Source organism: Moschus berezovskii, chromosome 23 (assembly GCF_049115385.1).
Source record: "Moschus berezovskii isolate FMDL1 chromosome 23, NW_MosBer_1.0, whole genome shotgun sequence".
Classification (NCBI taxonomy): domain Eukaryota; kingdom Metazoa; phylum Chordata; class Mammalia; order Artiodactyla; family Moschidae; genus Moschus; species Moschus berezovskii.
This window is the reverse complement of record NC_142482.1, coordinates 34,246,572-34,271,079: the sequence shown is the minus strand read 5'-3', so window position 1 is coordinate 34,271,079 and position 24,508 is coordinate 34,246,572. Positions and strand designations below refer to the sequence as shown.

Sequence of the window (24,508 nt, the reverse complement as noted above, 5' to 3'; positions counted from 1 at the left end):
TGCATATATACCTCTCTAACGTCGTTCTCTCAGACTTGTCTTCTTCCCACAGATAAAGCAGATAATTTCATCCTGCCCAGAAGACCAACAGTAAGTGGCAATATCTTTATTTTTAAAGTGAACATTTTCTTGTGGCAAAGTACTTAATGCCTTGTCAGTGAAAAAATGATACCTAGTAAATGACTCTGTGGTTTTTAAGACTGTTGATAACCTATATTGAGAGTAATGATCTTAAGCTATTCTATTTTTTTTTAGCTAAGAAAGTAACATATAGCTCTAATATTAACAAAAACACTTTTATCTAATGTAATAAATTAGTTTTTACCTTTTGTGCTAAAATAAGCAATAAAATTAATTCCTATGTCTGTGAATTTTGGAAACAATTATACCAGAACTTCCTTTAATATAAAAATGAAAAACTATGGCTATATGTGTGTGCATACTTCCACAATAATAACTTAGGGAACACGTTTGAGTCAGTTCTAATGAGGTGGACGAACCTAGAGCCTTATATAGAGTGAAGTAAGTCAGAAAGAGAAAAGCAGATGTTGTATATTAATGCATATATATGGAATCTAGAAAGATGGTACTGATGAACTTATTTGCAGGACAGCAAATGAGATGGCTGGATGGCATCACCGACTCTGTGGACATGAGTTTGAGTGTACTCCAGGAGTTGGTGATGGACAGGGAGGCCTGGCGTGCTGTGATTCATGGGGTCGCGGAGAGGACACGACTGAGCGACTGAACTGAACTGAACTGAACTGAATGGAGATGTAGATACAAAGAATAGACTTGGGAGAAGGAAAGGGAGGGAGGAATTGAAAGAGTAACATTGAAACACGTACATTACCATATGTAAAATAGACAGCCAGTGGGAGTTTGCTGTGTAACACAGGGAGCTCAAACTCAATGCTCTGTGACAACTCTGTGGGGTGGGATGAGAGGTAGGAGGGAGGTTCAAGAGGAAGGGGCTAGATGCATACCTATGGCTGATCATGTTGATGTATGACAAAAACTAACACAATATTGTAAAGCAATTATCCTCCAATTGAAAATTTTTAGTAAATGAATAAAATAACTTTACTAATATTAACATATATGGACATTATATAATATAGACATTATTAAAATAAGTATGGGAAGCTATTGCTAATAGTTTTAAATCCACCAAAACAAAGTAATAGCACCGATCTTGAGACAAAAATATTCTAAAGATTACCAATCTAAGATAAAATATCTCCTATGAAATTCAGTCAAATAAAAAAAAAAAAAACTTAGAAACTTTCCCAACAAAAGTCAACCTTTTCAGGCATTACATAAGTGATTTAAATATAATATCATTTGCATTTATTTTATATAAGGAGGCAATTTCTATATAAAACTTTATATTCCTTGGCAAATAAGAAGTGATCCTAGATAAGCAGATATGAAGAGACCACATACCTGCCTCTGATGACCTGTGAGCAGCTATTTACTTCACAGAGGAAAGGTTTTGCTTTAAAAATATTTTATATTAATGTTTTTCTCCTCTGTGGCTAACCAGCATCCAGGAAGCTTAGGGAAGACATACTATTGCCAGAGATTTCGTAGTCCCACTTCTGCTATTTAAAACCAAAACCTACAACGTCTACCTATATGACTCACACTCTGGAGAAGAATCAAAGGAAATTAAACTGATTTCAAGTTTCAAGCCTGGGAGCTACTCTACAATGATCGGGCTTCCGAATTGCGGTCAGATTTGTAAGAGGAAGAGATAAATCATGAGGAGGAGTGTCAGAACTCTTGAGTAATGTTTAAACCCCCATAGTGCTAAGAATTCTAGTAATGTTTTTCAGTAAATTCAAGTAAAGAGAGAATTCATCTTTAGGAAGAAAAAATAATTGCTTTCTGGGAACTGTCAATGTGGCTGTTGTTATTTAGATATCTTTGTGGATTTCTTACATGATGAAGTCTAAAAGGTTTGCAAACTCTTATAGGCTGCTTTCCATCTCACCTGTAAGTGGTGAGATGAAAGAATGTGTTAAAATGAAGATTAAATGTTACATTAAACTATATTTGAAAAATAATGCATCCTATAGTTTTCTGAGGTCTTCCCTGGTGGCTCAGTAGAGTCTGCTTGCAATGCAGGAGACCCAGATTCAATCCCTGGGTCGGGAAGATTCCTTGGAGAAGAAAATGGCAACCCACTCCAGTATTCTTGTCTGGAGAATTCCATGGACAGAGGAGCCTGGTGGGCTACAGTCTATGGCGTCACAAAGAGTCGGACATGACTGAGTGACTAATACTTTCACTTCACGTAGTTTTCTGAGCTGTGGTTAGGTATATAAATGTGTCTATAACTATAATGTACACATTATGTACACATGTGTTAATACTTTTAATGACATTTTTTTCTAGTTCCATAATTCTTTAAAACATTTCCATTCTCTTTTTTCAGGAAAAAGAGCTTTGAGCCCAAAATATCTAGTTTTATCCCCCAGTTCTGCTTGCAAGTTTATGGCACTTCATTATTGAATCTCTGATGCTGGGACTTCCCATTTGTAAGCCAGGGTATTGATTAGATTATTGTGAGTTTAAAGTGAGCCCATAAAGAAAAACCCAGTACTTCACAAGAAAGATGTGCATGCATGCTCAGTTGTGTCCAACTCTTTGGCAACCCCATGTACTGCAGCCCCTCTGTTCATGGAATTTTCCAGGCAAGAATGCTGGAACTGGAGTGGGTTGCCATTTCTTTCTCCAGGGAATCTTCCTGACCCAGGGACTGAAGCCATGTCTCCTGCATTGACAGGGAGACTCTTTACCACCGTGCCACCTGGGAAGTCGCCATATAATTGCATTGTTATATATGGCTCACTTAGGGCAAGGGGGTTCCTGCCTGCTCACAATAGCCTATAGATTGCACAAGATGGTACATTATTCAATAATTTTGGTTCATTTTCATACTTTTACTAGCTTTCTTGGGTCATATGGCAAAAATATCCTAGAACAGGCTTAATCCCAGAATCCTTTCCATTTGCCGCCACTCCTTAGGTTCATTGTAGGAAGAAACAGCATTGAGAGGAAGTAGTTATACTAATTCATACTCACATAACCCTAGGGGGTGGGATGGAATAGGTGTCAGTTCAGTCACTCAGTCGTGTCCAACTCTTTGTGATCCCATGAATCACAGCACGCCAGTCCTCCCTGTCCATCACCAACTCCCGGAGTTCACTCAAACTCATGTCCACAGAATCGGTGATGCCATCCAGCCATCTCATTCTCTGTCATCCCCTTCTCCTCCTGCCGCCAACCCCTCCCAGCATCAGAGTCTTTTCCAGTGAGTCAACTCGTCGCATGAGGTGGCCAAAGTATTGGAGTTTCAGCTTCAGCATCAGTCCTTCCAATGAACACCCAGGATTGATCTCCTCTAGAATGGACTGGTTGGATCTCCTTGCAGTCCAAGGAATAGGTGTATGAATGTAATAGTAACGTAGAATAGTCCACACATTTCTTTGCATCTGATGAAGATTATGTTCCCCTGATGCTATCTTGCTAAAACATGGCCCCAGGACAGGTGGCTAGTTCTGTTGCTACAGAATTTTGCAATAATGAGGAAGCAATGATTATCTTGAGGCAAGAGCAAAAATTAAAAGGCTTGGCTATCACTACACACTCAGGCCAGCTACTACCTCAGGATGCAACCTCTTCCTCCACTTCACACCTATCACACACACATACACACACACATTAACACATACACACTAGAGGTCATGAGAGACTTACTTCTCCCCAGATTTTCTTCCTATCTTTTTCATATTTCTTGAAAGTCATGATTCTATTTTGCTTCTGTCATTCCTTTCATATCCATGTTGGAGTGAAACAAGAAGCCTGCCTATTTTGACATCCTGACTGGAATAGAAACCTAAAAGTTTGCTTTGTAAATGGACCCTTTTATGAACTTTCTTCTTAAGAACAAAGCACATTCTCCTTAGTTTATAATTTGAAAATTCTTATTTCCACAAGATGGATTTTAAGGCAATATTTGCTTGCATAATTTTTATAAATGCGCTTTTTATCTTCTTGGAGAAGGAAACGGCAACCCACTCCAGTACTCTTGCCTGGAGAATCCCACAGACGAAGAAGCCTGGTAGGCTACAGTCCATGGGGTCGCAAAGAGTCGGACATGACTGAGCGACTTCACTTTCACTTTCATCTTCTAATAAGCAGTGACATCATGTCATTAGAGAAAATAATATTTTCTTTTTCAAGTGAGTGTTTCAAACTTAGCAAAGAGCTTGACATCAAGGTAAGAAAGAAATAATATGTTACAGTTTAACTGTATTATATATATTTTCACTTCAAAAAGACTTGTCCTGCTCTTAGTCATTAGATATTGGGGCTTCCCAGGTAGTTCTAATGGTAAAGAACCCACCTGCCATTGCAGGAGACGTTAAGAAATGCAGGTTCAACTCCTGAGTCAGGAAGATCCCCTGGAGGAGGACATGGCAACCCCACTCTAGTATTCTTGCCCGGAGAATCCCCATGGACAGACAAACCTGGTGGGCTGCAGGCCACAGGGTCACAAAAAGTCAGACATGACTGAAGTAACTTAGCATGCACATCAACACTTGGAATTAGAAATTTTTCAGATCCTGTATTTTGCTTTTCTCTAGTCACACTTAGGAGAGATGACTAATCACCTGAAAAGGAAAATGATGAAAAGCAGAAGGAAAATCATGTAAGGAAAGCTGCAGTGACCTCTACATAGCAAAATAACTTTTTAAGGGAAATGAGTGAAAAGGAATCTAAAGTTTGTTACTAAGGAAATAGCAGCTGAAACATATAACTACACACATTTAGAAATTGTCTACATGCAAGCAGAGAAGAGAAAGAATCAGGTATTTTTCCTAGTTCTTTCCATTGATTTTCGTGTGACTGTACCAAACATAATTGCAAATAAATCATATCTGATCTGTACCTTCCATTTAAGGAGGTTGCTGAAGAAGAGAGGTTGAATGGAGCTGAAAGCACTGGTCTTACAGTTGCTGATGAACCTTTATTATATTGACATCATCTGACATACTTATTTCCAGAGCTCTGTGCTATGCTGGATTTTTTTTTTTTCCTTTCTCCAAAAGCACCAGAATGGGTCAAAGCAAAAGAAAAAGAAAACCTTTCCCTCCACTTTTGCACCCTTTTGGAAAGGTTCAACAAGTTCATATTCTAGGTGCTTGAATCATGAGCTACGCTAATGATACGCTGAGGGTCAGAGAGTGGATGAGAATCATATTTTGTTAACTTGAATATGTCCAGTATATTCTAGCCTGCTGTCATGGATAGTGTGTAAAACTTGATGACTGGTAAAGGAAAAAATAATAACTGAGTGTCACTGGCTTGCAGATAATGAAGGGCCTGTTTTTGGCTTGCCTCCTCGAGGCCCACTGGAGCCCATTGCCCAAGGAATGTACGTGTCCAGGGACTCTAACCTAAGAAAGAGTCCTCTGGAGACTTAGCTTCTGAAGCTCCGCCACTAAGCACATAAAGAAGGAGCTGTCTTTAGCCATAAGGCATTTAAAAGAATGAAAATGGCAGTCTGTCCTTTCCACACTCATGGTCAAATTATAGAAAAAAATGTCAAAAGTACATGAAAAAATTGAGAGAAATAAGATCTTGCAGATGGGTCAGAGAAAATGAGTATATAATCAAAACTTTAAGTGGTAAGTTTTAAAGTCTCCCATCCAGTGGCAAGATCAGTGTTTTTGGAGTTACTTGTGAGTTTCTTTGGGAAAAGGCACTTAGAAATGTTTTTGAAGGATGTGGCTAGAATCCAGGGTTGAGGATTAATATGATCTAAGGCGTTAACGGCATGTGATCAAAGGATAACTAAAGAAGCCTGGCTAGAGTTAAGGAAAATAAAAAAAGATTATCTAATGAATGATGTCACAGGTTGGATCCTCTAGGATCAATATCTGAGAGATGGAAACTTTATCAGGAAATGTATTTGAGATCAATTCCTTCGGGAGGTAGTCGGAGGGAAGCAAAATTAGGCAAAGGTGTGATGTAGTCTTATTGGAGGTTTCAGTCAGTCGACTACTTCTGAGTAGTTCAGAAGTTGGGATGATGTTTCAGAGTTGTCTCTTCTTGGATCAAAGAGGTCAGGCCTTTATATCCCACATCTGACAGCCATAGGATGAGGGTGAATTAGGAAGAGAGCATGACCTTGGGCCAGGAGGCTGCCTTCAGCAAAGCCAATCCCTGAAGAGCCTGAGAGCTGAGAGATTTCTGCTGAGAGAGCAAGAATCCCAAATAACAATAAAAATAGTAATGATAATGCTACAATGTGTGGGTATATATTGATATTTTTTATGCTTTCAGATTGTTTTGATGTTATTTATCTTATCAAACATCACAAAATCCCTATGAGGTGACCCTATGTCACCATATTCTAACTGGATAAATAAATATTTTCAATTTTATATAACTAGTTAAAGATGAGCTGGGTAAAACAGTATCACCAATGATAACAACAAATCCCAGGCTTGTCAACACTTACGGTGCTCTCTTTCCTTCATGACAATACCAGGACAAAAGTTTAGGTTTGCTCGGTAAAGGGCCAGCTGTCCCTGAAAAATACAAATGGCTCTTTTTAATATTAAATTTATGTATCTGCTTTATACAGGAATAAGTTCATTTTTCTTTCGTTATTTTTCCTTTTCTGCCTTCATATGTTCATTCCTTTCACCCACCTCTTCCTTTTGCCCACCTAAAATCTAAACAAAATCAACCTTTTCCTATTGCTGTGAGTAAAATTTTAATGGTATAGAACAGCTTAAAATTTCAAAACACTGTAGATACACTTCTATAATTTGTATCCTTCATAGAACCCTTATAGGAATAAGCTATCAGTTTTGTGATTTTCAATCCAATTACATCCCTTCTCATTCTAGTTATTAAACAGACAAAAATACTTCATTAAAATGCCAACAAAGTGCTCTATTATTTCAACAAAGTTACATAAATGAGGGTTATTATAATGGCCTATGTTTTGAAGTCAAGAAGGATATCCTAAGAAAATATTATTTGCACTCACCAAGTCTTAGAAGTTTTATATTTGAAAGACAACAGAAAATGATTGACTTAATTGTTAATATTTCTAGTTTTTTTTCTAATTTTCTCAAATGTGTTCAGTCATTTACTGGCTATTTATCAGCTGCAAAAAGATTTATATTAATAGTCATGTAGGACTATTTCTGTCAAGGCAGAATGCTTGACATTCTTACCTGGAACGCCACACCCCCCCAAAAGTATGATATTATTTCGTGGGAAATGGTTCTTGAGGTTAAAAAAAAATCCCAAATAGCCACAATCTGGCAATGAGTCTGTCAGAAGGTTACTTAACATCTTCTCTGGGCCTCATTTCTTCACTTACAGAGACATCATAAGGCCTAAACCATTAGATTCACCAGGTGGCAAAAAGAGCAACTAAGACAATAAATCTGACAAAAGTCAGAGGCACTTTTCCAAGAGTGCCTTCACAATAATTACTCGAATTGGTGGGCTTCCGTCTATGCGGTCACACAGAGTCGGATACGACTGAAGTGACTTAGCAGTAGCAGCAGACTGGTTCAGATGGTAAAGAATCCTCCTGCAATGCAGGAGACCCAGGTTTGATCCCTGGGCCTAGAAGATCCCCTGGAGAAGGGGGTGGCTTCCCACTCCAGTATTCTTGCCTGGAGAGTATCATGGACAGAGGAGCTTGGCAGGTTACAGTTAATTGGGTCACAAAAAGAGTCAAACATGACTGAGCAACTAGTACTTTCACACTTTTCACTTTACAGACTCGTTATAGGAAATGCAGAGAAGAAAATAACACCTTATCACATGAGGATGAATTCATTCTTTTGTATTTTTGTTTAATTTTATTTCCTGTTTGCCTAGCTTTTTGTCTGATCATTTATTTTGTAAGAGAATGGTATGAGGTTCTATTTTTGCTGCTGTCCTCCAGGTGAATCATAAATGTCTGCATTCCCAAACTCCTGAGCATCAAGATCCTCAATATCACTATGCAATACAATTTCTTCTGTTGCCCTATATTAAAACTAGTCCCAGGAATTCCCTGATGGTTAACGGCTAAGACTCAGTGCTCTCAACACGGGGGGCCCAGGTTCAATCCCTGGTCAGGAAACTAGATGCCACAGGCCACAACCAGGAGTTTGCATGCTGCAACTAAGACCCAGAACAGGCAAATAAATAAATATTAGGAAAAAAACTGACCCCAAAGAAACCTGTGTTATAGAGCTTTTGTCGTCGATTCATGAGAAAAGCCAAGATATATTGCAATATGGATGATGAGCGGCAGTCAGTAAATGCTTGAGGGAGAAATGCAGCTACAGATTTCCAATGACTACATGTTATGGACCTCGGAATGCACTGGAAAGTAATCTGACCCTCAATATACATGAGAAAGTATATCAGTCTGCTGGGGCTGCTATTACAAAAAACCACAGATTGGGTGACTTGAACAAGAGAAATTCATTTTCTCACAATTCTCACCTGAGACCAAGGTGCCAGTGTGGTCAGTTTCTGGTGAGACTTCTCTTCCTGACTTGCAGAGAGTCACCTGCATGGTTCACTCACATGGGCTTTTCTCTGGGTTCGTGGAGACGAGAGAGAGAGACAGAGAGAGGGCTTGAACGTCTCTTCCGAACTGAACACTAATTCTGTGAATTAGAACACATTCTTATAACCTCATTTAATCTTAATTACTTATTTAGGGGCCCTGATATAAATGTAGCCACACTGGGGGGTTAGAGCTTCAATATATAAATTTTGGAAGGGCCCATACTTTTTCACAGAAGGCTAAGCACCTCCCAAGTATCATTTGGTGTTCCACTTTTTTCAAAAAAACTTAACTTCAAAATATAAACATTTTCCTTGTTACAAAATCATCATAAAATAACTCTTATGTCTAATATGCTTAAGCAAGAGAATGTGTTTGAATTTATTTAGACATTTTACCCCTGTGATATTGAATATTTAATTCATTACAATATTTACTTTTATAAATATTAATGTGATGAAAAAATATGCCTAAAGCTTTACCAGTGTATATTATTATTTCCTGGGGATTCCAAGAAGTTGAATTAGTGAGGCAAATGATGTGAATATATTAAGGGTGTTCATAGGATTGGGTTGGTATTAATAATACCTTGAAATGTGAGAACTGTACCTTTTGTTTTTAGATCCAGAAAGAGGATGCTGCCTTTTTGGAATTTAAGACATTGGTTTTTTTTTCATTTGTTTTTTTGTTTTTTGGGGTTTTTTAATTAATTTATTTATTTTAATTGTATTGGTTTTGCCATACATTGACATGAATCTGCCCTGGGTGTACATGTGTTCCCCATCTTGAAGCCCCCTCCCACCTCCCTCCCCATCCCATCCCTCTGGTTCATCCCAGTACACCAGCCCCGAGCATCCTGTATCATGCATCAAACCTGGACTGGCGATTCATTTAAGACATTGTAATAAAGAGAAAGATTTGAATGGGAATGAATGGGGACACTGGACAGAATTGAAGAGAGCTGTTGAAATTACCAAAGAAAAGCATTTACTCCTTAGTGGATTTACCTAGGGCTCTAGGAAGTGCAAGCATATAAGCCAGAGCTCTGACAGGAAAGAAGTGGCATATGTTCACCAGTAATTTGAGGAGATGTTAATTGGGGTTATAAAGGATTAAGCAAGGTGTAAGGAAACCAGCAAGGGCTAGTCATTCTTTTTTTTTAATGTCCTCTCCCTCCTGAAACTCCTGAGCCTCCCACCCACCTCCCTCCCCATCTCACCCCTCTAGGCTGTTGCAGAGCCCCAGTTTGAGTTCCCTGAGTCATATTGCAAATTCCCATTGGCTGTCTATTTACATATGGTAATGTACGTTTCCATGTTGCTCTTTCCACACACTCCACCCTCCCCCTCCTCCGTCTCCCCACCCGCCTCCTGTGTCCACACGTCTTCTTTGTGTCTGTGTCTCCACTGTGTGCTTTGTGCTAAGTCTCTCCAGTCATGTCCAACCCTTTGCGACCCCATAGACTGTAGCCCATCCAGGCTCCTCTGTCCAGGCAAGAATACTGGAGTGGGTTGCCATGCCCTCCTCCAGGCGTGTCTCCACTGCTGCCCTGCCCTGAGACTAATTTTCTCCGGACCATCTTTCTAGATTGCATATATATGTGTGTGTTGTTTTATCACAGTTGGGAAGTGTGAAGAAGCATTCCTAGCACCTGGAGAATAGTTATATGGAAAAACTGTGGAACTAGGGCAGAATTGGACTTCTCTCGTGGCTCAGTGATGAAGAATCCACCTGCCAATGTAGGAGACATGGGTTGGATCCCTGGGTCGGGAAGATGCTCTGGAGAAAGAAATGGCAACCCACTCCAATATTCTTGCCTGAGAAATCCTATGGACAGAGGAGCCTGCCAGGCTACAGCCCCTGGGGTCACAGGAGTCAGATACAACTTAGCAACAACAACAACAGGGTAGAATTGAGTTATTTATCATCAACATTTACAGGTGATCTTCAAGGGCTTCAATCCAGTCCTTCCATTTGCTCTTTACTGTCCCCTTTGGAGGCTCAGGTCTGGGGCCAAATCCATCATCATTCTACTGACTCCTGATGACACATCCTCTTTCTTTCATGTCAACTAATGAATCTGGTGTAACTGAGATCCTTACTTTGTGTGTTTCGTTTTTTCCCCTGTGTTCCTCAGAAGTTCATGCACTAAACATTCCAATGCAGGTCTTTGTTCCTTTTGTTTTGTTTTCCCAGCAATGGCATTATTCACGGTGGTTTTGTTCCTGGCTGCTGTGTGGCTTCCATTCTTTCCTGCAAAGGGACAGGTATGGTCAAGGGTAAAAATCTTTTCACAACAACTCATGCAACTTTGAGGGATCAATGTGTGAAAGTAAAAAAGACCGGAGTGTCTGGTACATCTCAGAGTACTTCTCAGTTGCTCACTGTGCTTAAGTCTAAGGCTGTGGCAACCAATATGGTAGCTTCTAGCCACACAAGGATATGCAATACTGGATATATGGATAGTGTGAGTTGAGACCTACATAAATACAATACAGTATGATTTAGTGAAAAAAATGGAGGTAAAAGTTTCATTAATAATTTTAATATTGATCACATAATAAACACTGTAATATATTCATCAAGTGATATATATTACACTTAACAATTTAATATGTTTATTTCTTCTTTTTTTAAATTAAAATTATATGTGATGCCTTAATTATATTTCTATTGACAGCACTGATTTGTGGATTTAAAAGCTAGTGATACTTCTCCTGTCCCAAGATCTTTTCTGATTTACTTTTATTTAATACATTTCAATGTGACTCCCACAGAAAATTAGCAACATATTTATATGATCTCAAATTAGCAAAACTTCTTCCCACATATCACCACATTTAATTTTCATAATTACCCTGTGAGGATAATTTTATCTATATTTTAAATTAAAAGGCAAGAAAATTTACTGAAGATATTAAATATTTTGATTTCGCCCATAATTTTACAATTAGTATATGGTAGGTAAAGATGTTCTAATTATTTGTAATATGCTGCTTCACTTTAATAATCTCCCAAACAGGATCAGTCATATTCTCCAATGATTGGTGTGGAGATACCCATATAACGTATTGACCTCCTTATCAGAGAACCTCTGAATGTGAGGAGCTTTGGCCACTGCTGTCTGTTCCCACACCCTCCTTTGACTCTGGGCACACAAGATTAGCTAGGACTCCTCAGACCACAGGTTTCTGACATTGCATTTAACCTCATTTGGCATTTACAAATATAGCTATTGTGTTACCATAATCAAAATTTCAATCCAAATACAATATATTCATGAGCTAGGGTTTCATTTAAGTCATTTGCTGTAGTCCCAATTTCTTCCCTGAAGATTCCTTACATGGCCCTTTCCAGTCCCCTGTTACGTGTCCAGTCCATCTCCCAGTCTTTATAAAAGTATTTAAAAGGGAGATACTATTTGGGTCCTTTGTACCAGTAAATGTCTCTTGATCAGATACTCTACACACCCTCTGCCCAGAGCATCTTCTCCAGATGCCTAGAAAACACAATTTATCTTTCAATATCCTAATCCAGACCATATTTTGTGAAATCTTTTCTAAGCTCAATCAGGAAAAATTAATCCCTCCTCCCTTTATATCTAGTAGATCCCTTCTATCATTTCAGTTATCAGGTCATAATTATCTATTTATGTCATTTGCCTATCCAATATAAACTCTTTAAGGATAAATAGATACCACCTTTTATCCATTGTACTCTCAACACTTTTCATATCACCTGCCACTTATAAAAACTTTATCGATGCTCATTTTTAAAACAAACCAACAAAAGACATGTGTTCTTCAATAGAATTTATCTACAAAGCAAGATAGGGTAAGAAGCGGGAAATAATGACTTTTCAGAAACAAAATTTTGGTATGCTTTGAAATGAAACTACATTTTTCAGGGTCAAAAGGACATATCCAGGGAGCTATTTTACAATTTGATGTATTTAGGTTAGTGCAAAAGTAATTGTGGTTTTGCATTGTTGAACTTTGCTATTTGATATTGGAATACACTCTTAAATAAATATGGTTAAGTATACATCATTTTAATATGCATTTATCAATTTTTTTTCTAATGACATTGCTTGCTGTTTATTCTGTATTTATTTTAAACTAGGGAAATAATGTTAGACAAAAAGCAAATTTGAGCAATTTTCTTATTTGAGTTCAGAATGGGTTGGAAAACAATGGAGATAACTCTCATCATCAGCAATGCATTTAGCCCAGGAACTGCTAAGAATGTACAGTGCAGAGATGGTTCAAGAAGTTTTGCAAAGGAGACGGGAGCCTTGAAGATGAGCACAGCGGCCAGCCATCAGAAATTGATTGACCAATTGAGAGTAAAATCAAAGCTAACCTCTTAAAACTACATGAGAATTTGCCAAAGAACTCAACATTGACCCTTCCATGGTCATTCAGCATTTGAAGCAAATTGCAAAGATGAAAAAGCTCAGTTAATGGGTGCCTCTTGAGCTGACTGAAAATAAAATTATCATCGTTTTGAAGTGTCATCTTCTCTTATTCTATGCAACAACAACAAACCATTTCTCAATAGAATTGTGACATGCAAAAAAAGTGGATTTTATACAACTGGCAATGACCAGCTCAGTGGTTGGACTGAGAATAAGCTCCAAAGCACTTCCCAAAACCAAACTTGCACCCCAAAAAGGTCATGGTCACTGTCTGGTGGTCTGCTGACCATCTGATACACTGCTGCTGATGCTGCAAAGTCGCTTCAGTCGTGTCCGACTCTGTACGACCCCATAGACGGCAGCCTACCAGGCTTCCCCGTCCCTGGGATTCTCCAGGCAAGAACACTGGAGTGGGTTGCCATTTCCTTCTCCAATGCATGAAAGTGAAAAATGAAAGTGAAGCCGCTCAGTCATGTGCAACTCTTAGTGACCCGGTAGACCACAGCACACCAAGCTCCTCCATCCATGGGATTTTCCAAGCAAGAGTACTGGAGTGGGTTGTCATTGCCTTCTCCCATCTGATACACTACAGCTTTCTGAATCCCAGCAAAACCATTACATCTGAGAAGTATGCTCAGCAAATCGATCAGATGTACTGAAAACTGCAACACCTGTGGCTGACTCTGGTCAACAGAAAGGACCCAATTCTTCTCCACAACAACACGTGACCACATGTTGCACTACCAACACTTCAAAAGTTGAACAAATTGGGCTATGAAGTTTTGCCCCATCTGCCTTATTCACCTGACCTGTCGTCAACCAACTACAATTTCAAGCATCAAGACAACTTTTTTGCAGGGAAAATTCTTCTGCAACCAGAAACAGGCAGAAAACACTTTCCAAGGGTTCATGGAATCCCAAAGCAAGTATTTTTATGCTATAGGAATAAACAAACTTATTTCTTGTTGGCAAAAATGTGTTCATTGCAATGGTTCCTATTTTTATTAATAAAGATGTGTTTGAGCCTAGTTATAATGATTTAAAATTCATGGTCCGAAACCACAGTTACTTTTATACAGAAACTGGTATTTCACATTGGCATCCTTGCTAATTTAGGAATCGATAGCTGGGAAAGCGCCCAGTCTGGAAGTACCACGCATTCAATATTGGTCCCTATCTTTAGGGACATACAAACAGGCAGGAGAAATGGACACATAATGAGATAAATGCAATAAAGTGTGGGTAGACCCATGTTCAGAGTATTTGTAGAACTTTGAGGAGACTTAGCACTGGGGGAGGGAGAGAATAACTTATCCCAGGGTGTCATGGAAAATCAACAAAAGGCCCTGTCTGGGCTTAACGCTTCAAAATTTTGCTCATGTACATATAGCATCAGACTCTTCTGTAAATTCAAGTCACCAAATTGCTCAGACTTTCTGAGAACTATTCACACACCCTACTCTACCTCCAGACTCAAGCCTTCCCAACATACATGCGAAGATACACCAAAAATATCAGCACCTGACTTTAATACCCTGTTAATTATATTTCTGTTACTAAAAGGAACAAAGTCAGCAATAGTTCATTAATTGGAATGGCATTGCTCCCTCCAGATTCCTTTGGAGATTTTTTTATAATATTGTTGAACTGTCTTTTGAGAGACCCCATAAAGTCTGTCACATAATAGGTAGAATTATTTACTGGAGTATTGAGTGTGCTTGGACTCCACCTAAACATGCTTTCTCTAAATACACACAATGTGTCAGTTCAAGGTTCCCTGAACATCCAAAACAAAAGTTCCCAACCTCCAGGATCTAATGCTTGATGATCTGAGGTGGAGCTGATGTAAAAACAATAGAAATAAAGTGCACAATAAAGGTAATATGCTTGAGTCATCCTGAAGCCATCTCCTACCCCCCAGGTCCATGGAAAAATTGTCTTCCATGAAACCGGTCCAAATTGTCTTCCATGAAACCGGTCCCCGGTGCCAAAAAGGGGGACCAGTGGTCTAAAAGGAGCCACCTACCTCCACCCTTCTCACTCCCTTTCTGCAGCTTGATTGAGTGTGAATGAGAATGTTTAATGGCTCCGATCTTGTAACTTTGTCATTGTGTTTTCATTCATATGTCTAGAAAACTCACCCTGAGATGTCTCTTCATTCTAGAAAGTGGCCTCGGAGGTGTTTTCGTTTATAGCCTCAGAGGTGTTTTCATTTTTTGACTGCACCACACAACTTATGGGATCTTAGTTCTCTGACCAGTGGTCGAACCCGTGCCCCCTGAAACAGAAGCACAGAGTCATTGGACCAACAGGGACTTTCCATTGAGGCATTTTTAATTATCATGGCATGAATTACAGCCCGACTCTTAAAATTCAACATTCTTTCTTTCTTTCTTAAAGATTATAGTTTGGGCTCAGATTTACATGTACTGACTTGAACTGAACATGTCTGAAAGTAATATTTTTTTCTCTTAAACTAACTTATGCATTCTTCTATGCAATTTGAAAACTTTTAAAAATTAATCCTAAACTGACTTCCCTTCAGGATCAACATTTTGCTGATTTGTCAACCTCCCTGGAAAATGTCCAAACTGAGATTGTAAACAAACACAATGACCTAAGGAGAGGAGTGTCTCCACCTCCCAGTAACATGCTGAAGATGGTAAGAAGCAGTCACACAAAGAAAGTGGCTTGAGCTGGCTGTGGTAAGAGCTGGCACCCCGTAAATTACGTCTCTTAAAAACTTTTCAGCTTTCGAAGTTCTGGCTCTGCTTTGTTATCTCATTTGAACTGTGTTATGGACAAGGAAGAAATTCTTCTTCTTTTAAATTCCACATACTATTTTTTGCTTACAAATCATACTTCCTTCTTCTATATTCTATTCACTAGAATAGTTTAATCTGTCAGAATCTATAATCTATCATGTGTATTTCAGAGTTTACCATCTTTGAAAGTGGAATTTCTCCTCCTAAAAAGAAAAATGCATCTACATACATACATATACAATCAGTATCAAGTTTCAGGGTGTTCATGGAACCCCTGAAGCCTCTCCATGAACCCTGCCACTGAGGTTAGTATGTGGCTTCTGACATTAATAAGCTGACTTCTAGATACTTTCACTAGACTTTTTCTCTTGTTTTTGATAAAAACAGCTTTCTCATAACTTCTCTGGCCTGTGTGCTCCCTTCCTTCTATTTCCTCTCTGTACAGTCATAAACTCAATACCATCACCCACACCATCCTCATGATTAATGTCCACTCCACCTGGGCTGCAATTTATGACCTAGACCTTTTCTAGAAGATATGTTATTAGTAGGAGAAATCTAAGTTTTGTTAACTTTAAGGAAGAGAACATAAAAATATCTTACCACTGCAAATGTTACCACTCCCTCCCCCTAGAAATGGCCAAACATCTTCTGAGGTGCCCTATTGCCACTCTGAAAGGGCCTACGCAAGTGAGTGGCCTTCATTAGCTCACTGTCTCATTAGTCTCCTAAATTTTGCTTTATTATAGTGAAGCAACTTGTCCAGCTTTAAGGGCTATTTAAATTGTGGCGGGGCAGAAGTAAAAGCAAATCTTTAGATATCAGTGAGAGATGTCTTTCTGCTCAGTATTTCTTCTAACTTAGGGTTAATAACCCTAGGTTGTTAGGGTTATTACCTTTTGATCTAGGGTAAATAACAACTCACTTTTCTGGTCCAGTACTGAAGGCCACATGTCTCCCAGATGTACTTACTAAAAGAAAAAAAGGAACTAAAAGTATGCCAGCTCAGTACTGTAGGAAAAATAATAATCTCAACATCTCCATGTGTTGATCAATATTTAGAGAGGGTCATTACTAAAAACTGAGATGTGTCTACTATGCCATCAAAAATAGACCATTAACTCTCTTAGATTTTTCAGTTACCTGGGGTAGATGTACGATTTTGTGGAGCAGAAAAAGACACGTGAAAAAGATACCTGTGACTATCATGATAAGCAGAAGATGCACATAGAGAAATTTTGTACTCATATAGACTAGTCCACTATTCTAATCATAAAACTTATGCTCCTTTGTAATTTAAGTCATTGAGTGCATCTTCTTTTTCTCTTCTTGTTTTAGGAATGGAACAGCACGGCAGCAGCAAACGCCCAAAATTGGGCAAACAAGTGCCTTTTCAAACACAGTAACAAAGAGGATAGAACATTAGGTATGTAATTTAATATATTTGTTGAGTCCATGAACAAGCAAGACCAGGAGGGATATTTTTGACCTTACATTAAGAAAGCCTTGTGAATAAATATTGATTCTGATGCTGCCTTTTTCAATTTAAAAACTCTCTGCAGGAGAAAGAACTCTGAGAAGTACCACATTGTGCTTATTACATGTTTTATATTTTACAAAAACTGGCTCACACTATATCATATTTGTGCCTCTTAACCATCCCCTAAGTAAAGCAGTCATGAGTCATCTCTTCCTCTATTTTATAGAATAGAAAACTGTCAGAGAGAAAACAGTTGTGAGTTTTAAACCTATTTATATTTGCATTTATAACATATGTTTGATTAAATCATTTTGATGACAGAATGTCAAGTCTTTTGTATATTCTGGGTGCCTGCCATACAATCATTACTATATAGATTAAAAAATAACCTGTTAGACATGACTTCTGCATCAAGAAACACAGAAACAATGAGATGAAATATCTTATTATTAAATATTGGATAAAACATTTACTGAAATTATCAAAAATGACATAGATTTAAGCAAGCCCAATTTGAAAGAAGCAAATGACTTACCTGTTTTAAATGTAGAACTGTTTTAAATTGTTATTTGTATTTTTTTACTATAATTTAGTGAAATCAGGAAGAGGGATGACTATATTCAGAACAAGATTGGAACAAATTGTCTTGAAGATCCCAATCTACTGTTAAAATCTTAGCTTCTTTCTTTCCTTCTTAAGGGATTTATCAAAGAGTAATTTAGTTTGCACTCCCTTAAAGTAGCATGTAGACATTATATTTAAAGCCATCTAATTTGAAATATTCAACTTGAAAAATATATTGAGATATATATTGAAAAATATCTTGAAATATTTCTGTTGTGCTACAAGGCACTTTTTTCCTTATTCTTTGATAATTTGGCCTGCGATGCTCTTATTTGCTTATTAAGGGGAGACTCATAATCTTTGAAAATATTGTCTCTTCTAGTGCCATTTGCTTCATATTGGGGTTTTTAATTAAAGGCTGAGTGCTAGTTTTTTTCAAAGTTCATACAGAATAGCAATCATAAATATTTATTTAGGGTCCTATGTATAAAACAATCTCTGATGAATGCGGGCAATAGTCAGAGAGAAATTGAGTTGGTCTCTGCCTTTAGCATACAAAGCAGAGTATGCGTTAACACATACACTCATGAAAAATTTAAAGTGTAAACAAATAAATCTAGGGAGAGCAGATACTAAAGGAAAAAACAACTTGATGTACTCAAAACTGTGCACGTTGAGGCCATTCTTAAGGTGTTAAACACATCTGACTTCTTTCCAGCTTATAGCTGATGAGAAACTCCCTCATGGATTAACAGCTATGAGCGGTGCAAAGAACAGGGACTCTGCACGTTTTATGGCTTTCCCCATGAATGATCTGTTTCTTCTCAGGTACAAGGAACTGTGGCGAGAATCTCTTTATGTCAAGTTACCCTTCTACATGGTCTAATGCAATCCAAAACTGGTATGATGAGGTCCATGATTTTGTTTTTGAAATAGGGCCGAAGAGTCCCCAAGCAGTAGTTGGACATTTCACCCAGGTAAGGGAAACAGATAAAAACATTCTGACATCAGTACTTTAAAAAGGAGCCTTCTTCAAATTTTGAGTGATTCCAATGTTGAACTGAAAGGAAGATCTCAAATGGGTAAAGAGTAGTTTTACTATGTTGTAAAACTACATGAGCTATCATTTGTCAAAAGCCTGCACACTTTGAATGGGGAAATATACCCTGTATTTTTCTTACAGCCTAAATGGATTAAATAGTGAATGTACATGGAAATGTAGTATTTTAAAAGATTTTTAGGGAACTTCCTGGAAGTCCAGCAGTTAACACTCAACACTTACACTGCCGTAGCCTGGCTTCCATCCCTGGAAGGGAAACAGATCCTGTAAGCTGCACGGAGTGGCTAAAATAAAATAAAAATAAAAGGTCGGTACTTCTGCTCAATAATTTAACTAAATATATTCATAAGGTATGCAGAAACACAATATATCAGTAACATTCTTTTCGATTTTGTATTTCTTATTATAGTTTTTAAATATATTTTCTTCTCTAATGTACTCTTCTGTCTTCACTTATGTGTTCATAGATTGTTTGGTACTCATCTTTCCTTATTGGATGTGGAGTTGCCTACTGTCCCAAACAAAGTCTAAAGTACCTCTATGTTTGCCAATACTGTCCTGCGTAAGTATATACTTTCAAGCTTGTTGTCAATACAGAATGCCATCAGCAGTCTAGTATTTTAACATTGTCGTCTAATGGACAAACCAGACTTTTAAAAAAGAATTTTTCAGTAGAGGGATAAAAGTTTAGAAGAGATTTTTAAATTTGAGGCACAACCAATATCTCCCTGTCTCTTGACGGGATATGTTTGCCTCTTGCCAGCATGTGGGGGTGCACAGCCTTACCAATTCCATCAAGTTTGCTATGAGGTAAAAACAGTAAAAACTAGAGGCATTACTTTGCCAACAAAGGTCCCTCTAGTCAAGGCTATGGTTTTTCCAGTGGTCATGTATGGATGTGAGAATTGGACTATAAAGAAAGCTGAACACCGAAGAATTGATGCTTTTGAACTATGGTGTTGGAGAAGACTCTCAAGAGTCACTTGGACTGCAAGGAGATCCAAACCAGTCCATCCTAAAGGAGATCAGTCCAGGGTGTTCATTGGAAGGACTGATGTTGAAGCTGAAACTCTGATACTTTGGCCACCTCATGCGAAGTGCTGACTCATTTGAAAAGATTCTGATGCTGGGAAAGATTGAGGGCAGGAGGCAAAGGGGACGACAGAGGATGAGATGGTTGGATGGCAACACTGACTTGATGGACATGGGTTTGGGTGGACTCCAGGAATTGGTAATGGACAGGGAGGCCTGGCGTGCTGCTGTTCATGGGGTCGCAAAAAGTCTGACATGACTGAGCGACTGAATTGAACTGAAAAACTGTTACCACACTGAAATGCACTCTGTAAATTTTAGAGCCTATTATTAGCCCATTCCGGCTCAGGCTGTTAGACTAGGGTCAAGAAAGTAAGTGCACATGTGAATTATTCTTACTTTGCATTGCAATCTGAGTACACTTGAGAAATGTTAGTTTTTCAGTCATTTGACATGATTTAAAACATTGGAAGATATTTAGGCCCATATGATGATGGATGCTTCCCTTGGAGCATAAATTAAACTTTAAAAATGAAAAATGTTTGACATTTTGTATTTCAAATTTCAGTGGTAATATTGTTGGCAGACAACATGTCCCTTACCAAAAGGGAACACCTTGTGGAAGCTGCCCCAATCATTGTGACAACGGACTATGCAGTAAGTTTGAAACCATTAACTTGTTAATATAATAAAATGACCTGACATGGCTAAGCATTAGAAAATATTCTGAATGTAACCAACTTAAGTAATGCCTTCCTCCAAAAGGCAAAATTAAAATTATTCAACAGAGTGCCTTCAAGCAAAAAGTTTACACTGATGAGAATTCTTACTTGCAATGAAATCTGTTACTGTACATAACCTAAAGAAACATCTACCGGCAATGTATATTTGTAGCTGTGTTGAACCTGTGACATATTGGCATATCTGAAAATCTTTCTGTGGAAATTAATCATTGTAACTGAATACAAACTTTATTTTCAACCAAGTTAATGCCATTATAGCAAAGATAGAATTTTAAAAAGAGAAATATGTACAAATATAAAGATGTGTTACCACAGAATATGACTTAACCTGGACAGGCATATTGAAAATTATAATTCCTTATATGTTAATGAGTTCATCATACTAAATTCTTCATTTTTCCCATAGGGTAATTTAATCATCAAATTTAGTTTAATGAACACTTGCACTTTTGTCTGCTAATAGTTTTTATATACTTTCTAAATGTCAATCAAATCTGCTTATAGTGTTATTAGCTCACAGAAACTTCAAAAATATTGTAGCAAAAGGAGTGAAATTAATGTCATATAATGTCTTATTCAATGTTGTTGTTAATAGAAGTACAGCATTGGTGTTTTTGTTTAGTTGGTATATGTTTTTAAAATTATTATGAACAATGCAATTAACCCATCAACTGAAATTTCTACCTTTTAAATGCATTCACCTAACTGAGTTACAGCACTCTCTCTGGCAGAATTGGTCAGCCATAATAATATCGTAGCTTTGTATAAATTAACTACAGAAGAAAATAATTACACCTGGGCTCAATACTATTTGCTGAAAAGCTCAGAATTTATCCTAGTAGTAATCAGCAACCAATTGAGAGATTTCAAATGGAAGAATGATGAAATCAGAATTGTGTTTTACAAAGAGCTCCTGGCAATAGCATGCAGAAACAATTGGATAGGAATCCAGCTTGGAGACTGTTGAAAAACATGGGTTTAAAAACAAATATCTTTACTGCATGAGGGCAAAATGAATGAAGAGAACTGAACGGTGATAAGAAATAGGAAGAATGTAGAAGAGCCAGTGTTTCTTACCTGTGCTTGTTGCACACTGATGAAAAATTGGGGGAAAGCATTGCTAATCAACTATACTTCAGTTTAGAAAGAAAGAGAGAGAAACCAGAAATATAGTAGGGAATGAGTTCAGGTTAATTCCCAGTGCCTGGTTTAAATCATGCCACTTCCCTGAGACGGGGTGAAAGGAGGGGAGAGTTGGGAAGCAATACTATAAAACTGCCAAGCTTGTAGGTAAGATAATGTACTTGGCTTGAGATGTGTTGAGTCTGTGGCCATTGAGGGACATCTGAATGGAAATGCTCAACAATCATGGTGTAATTTCCTTTTGTTTTGCAGTTTTGCACCCACATCACCTTAAAATAATTTCTTATTCCTGAAAGAAAGACTAGCAGTATTAGAGACTACAGCAGAGTCCAATATAACTTTTTGCATTCGTGGAAATGTTAAATAATTGTACTGTCTCTTAAAGTAGCCCTTGGCCACACTGGTTATTGAGCACTTGGAATATAACTAGTATCACTGAGGACCCAAAATTTTAATTTAATTTTATTTTATTTTAATTCACTTAGGTTTAAATGTAAGCAATCACCTGTTTAGTGCTGATCATTTTGGACAGTGCAGTTCTAGAGAGATTCATTTAAAGTCATTGTAGGAAAGAAAAGAGGCCAATTCATTTTAGAAACATTTCAAAAGATTAAAATTTTAAAATAAATGATGAGCTAATCGATTAGTTTAACTAAGAGACCTGATGTGTCCCTCAAGCTATGAAGTGCTCATCACAGTGTAATGATGCCGACATGTTTGCTCAATTTTCTCTTTCTCACTCACGCTGAATTTACTGTTTGTGTTGCTGCTATGGAGAAAAATGATAATGAAGTGATTGCTTTCTTTGCTTTTGTTCCAGCCAATAGTTGTGAGTATGAAGATACCTATTCTAACTGTGCATCTTTAAAGGAAACATGGACCTGTGCCTCTGATTTTGTGAAGACCAATTGCAAGGCTGCCTGCAACTGTGAAGGCAAAATTTATTAAATCCCCAGTACTGACCAAGCAGGGCTACATGATGGAATGCTGCATCATCTACTCAGATTTGATATTTACTAACAAGGAAATCACAGACATGTTAGCTACAAATTTGATTTCAAGTAGTAATGAGTATTTTTCTCCTGGATCTGCTTTTTATTTTACAGAATTTTTTTCATACAAAAAAAAATGTAATGTAGCCTAATCTATGATAACAACTTTGGATTTTGATATAAATTGAGTGATGTAAATTTAATTGAATTTAATCAAGTTGAAGATTCTGAAGTTATATTCTCTTACAAATATGATCACTAGAAATATGAACTGAAATTGAGAACTGTGTACAAAATAAACAAGCTACAAGGATATTTTGTATGGCACAGGGCATGTAGCCAATATTCTATAATAACTATAAATGGAGTATAACCTTTAAAAATGCTAATCACTATGTTGTACACTTGAAACATATAATATTGTACATCAATTATACCTCAAAAAGGCATGAGGAAGAGGTAAAGAGTTATAGCAGAAAACTTGGGAGACCCAAGACCTGGGAGGTGGGACAGAGGAAGCGCTGATTTAGAACTCACTTTTCAGCTCCTACAGGCAATGCCCAGACCAGCTCGCCTGCCAGCCTAGGGGTGTTCTCCCAGGCTCCAAGGCTTCCCGCTTCTCCTCCATCTTTCAAAACCTGGCTTGGGGCCCTTGTCTGGAGGGTAACCCCATACTGGGGATGTGCTAAGTCAAAAGAAAGAAAGAAAGAATCATATTTCTAAAACAAGATATATGAAAAGGTCAGAATGTAATACCAGTGTCTCATGAATCCTGAACTACAGTCCTCATTCCCAGTCCCACTTTATAGCTAAACATCTTCAAAGACACATATGCTATCTTCAATTCTTCCTCTCCCAGCCACCCTCTTCCCACTGAAGTCCCCCATTTTTGCAATTAAATTCAAATCATTCTTTCTAAGGTAGCCTCCATCTTCATTTTGCCAAAATCAGTGAAGACTTTTGGGTCTTCATCTGCATAAATTGTACAGTGAATATGACTATGCCTTCCTTTTTAAGTCTCTCTTCTTTTAGACAAACCTTCCTTAAAGAAAAGTTAAAAATAATATATTTTGAATATACCTCTTCCTTCAGGAGATAGAACTTTGTACGCTCGCTATTGAGTCTGTCCTGAACTTAGGGACTCACTTCCAAAGCGGAAGGTACGAACAGTGAAGAAATCTGGCAATTAGCATCTTAACTAAGTGATCAAAATTCCACATCATTACTGACTCAGTAATGAGCCATGTGAATTCACATACCACCATATATGATATAATTAGAAGAGATATCACTTCTGTGGTGCTCTTTGCAACCCCAGTCTTATTATGCAATAAAATATCAAGCAAACCTAAATAGAAAATACCCTGATCAGAGCTCCTCAAAGCTGTCAAAATCATGAGCGATAAGGAAATTCTGAGAAAACATTACAGACCAGAGGAGAATAAGGATACAGAACAACTAAATACAATGTGGTACCTCGTATCAGATCCTGGAACAGAAGGAGGACATTAATGGAAAATTGATGACATCTGGAAAGGATCCAGGGTATTTTTAACAACAGTGTTGATTTCTTCGTCTTGATCAATGTACCAGAGAGATGTAAAATGTTAAACTGTAACTGGGTAGAGAGTGTATGGAAATTCTCTGTACTATATTAGCTAAATTTCTGTAAACCTAAAAATACTCCAAAATAAAAACGTTAGTTACTCA

At 37.7% G+C, this 24,508-nt stretch overlaps 1 protein-coding gene across 3 annotated transcripts; it reads left to right on the top strand.

The window, feature by feature from the left end:
* On the top strand, positions 1–24,508 carry LOC129543776 (cysteine-rich secretory protein 3-like). Of its 3 annotated transcripts, XM_055407072.2 has the most exons (9): positions 55–90; positions 9,830–9,901; positions 10,799–10,869; positions 15,565–15,681; positions 17,123–17,210; positions 18,657–18,805; positions 19,356–19,450; positions 20,489–20,577; positions 22,627–24,508. In XM_055407072.2, the coding sequence occupies exons 3-9, from the start codon at positions 10,801–10,803 to the stop codon at positions 22,752–22,754; spliced, it is 735 nt and encodes a 244-aa protein (XP_055263047.2). In that variant the 5' UTR covers positions 55–90; positions 9,830–9,901; positions 10,799–10,800; the 3' UTR covers positions 22,755–24,508. The 3 variants fall into 3 exon arrangements, with proteins under 3 accessions (XP_055263046.2, XP_055263047.2, XP_088687340.1); XM_055407071.2 differs by lacking the exon at positions 9,830–9,901 and having other exon boundaries at positions 1–90; XM_088831214.1 differs by lacking the exons at positions 55–90; positions 9,830–9,901 and adding an exon at positions 4,254–4,880.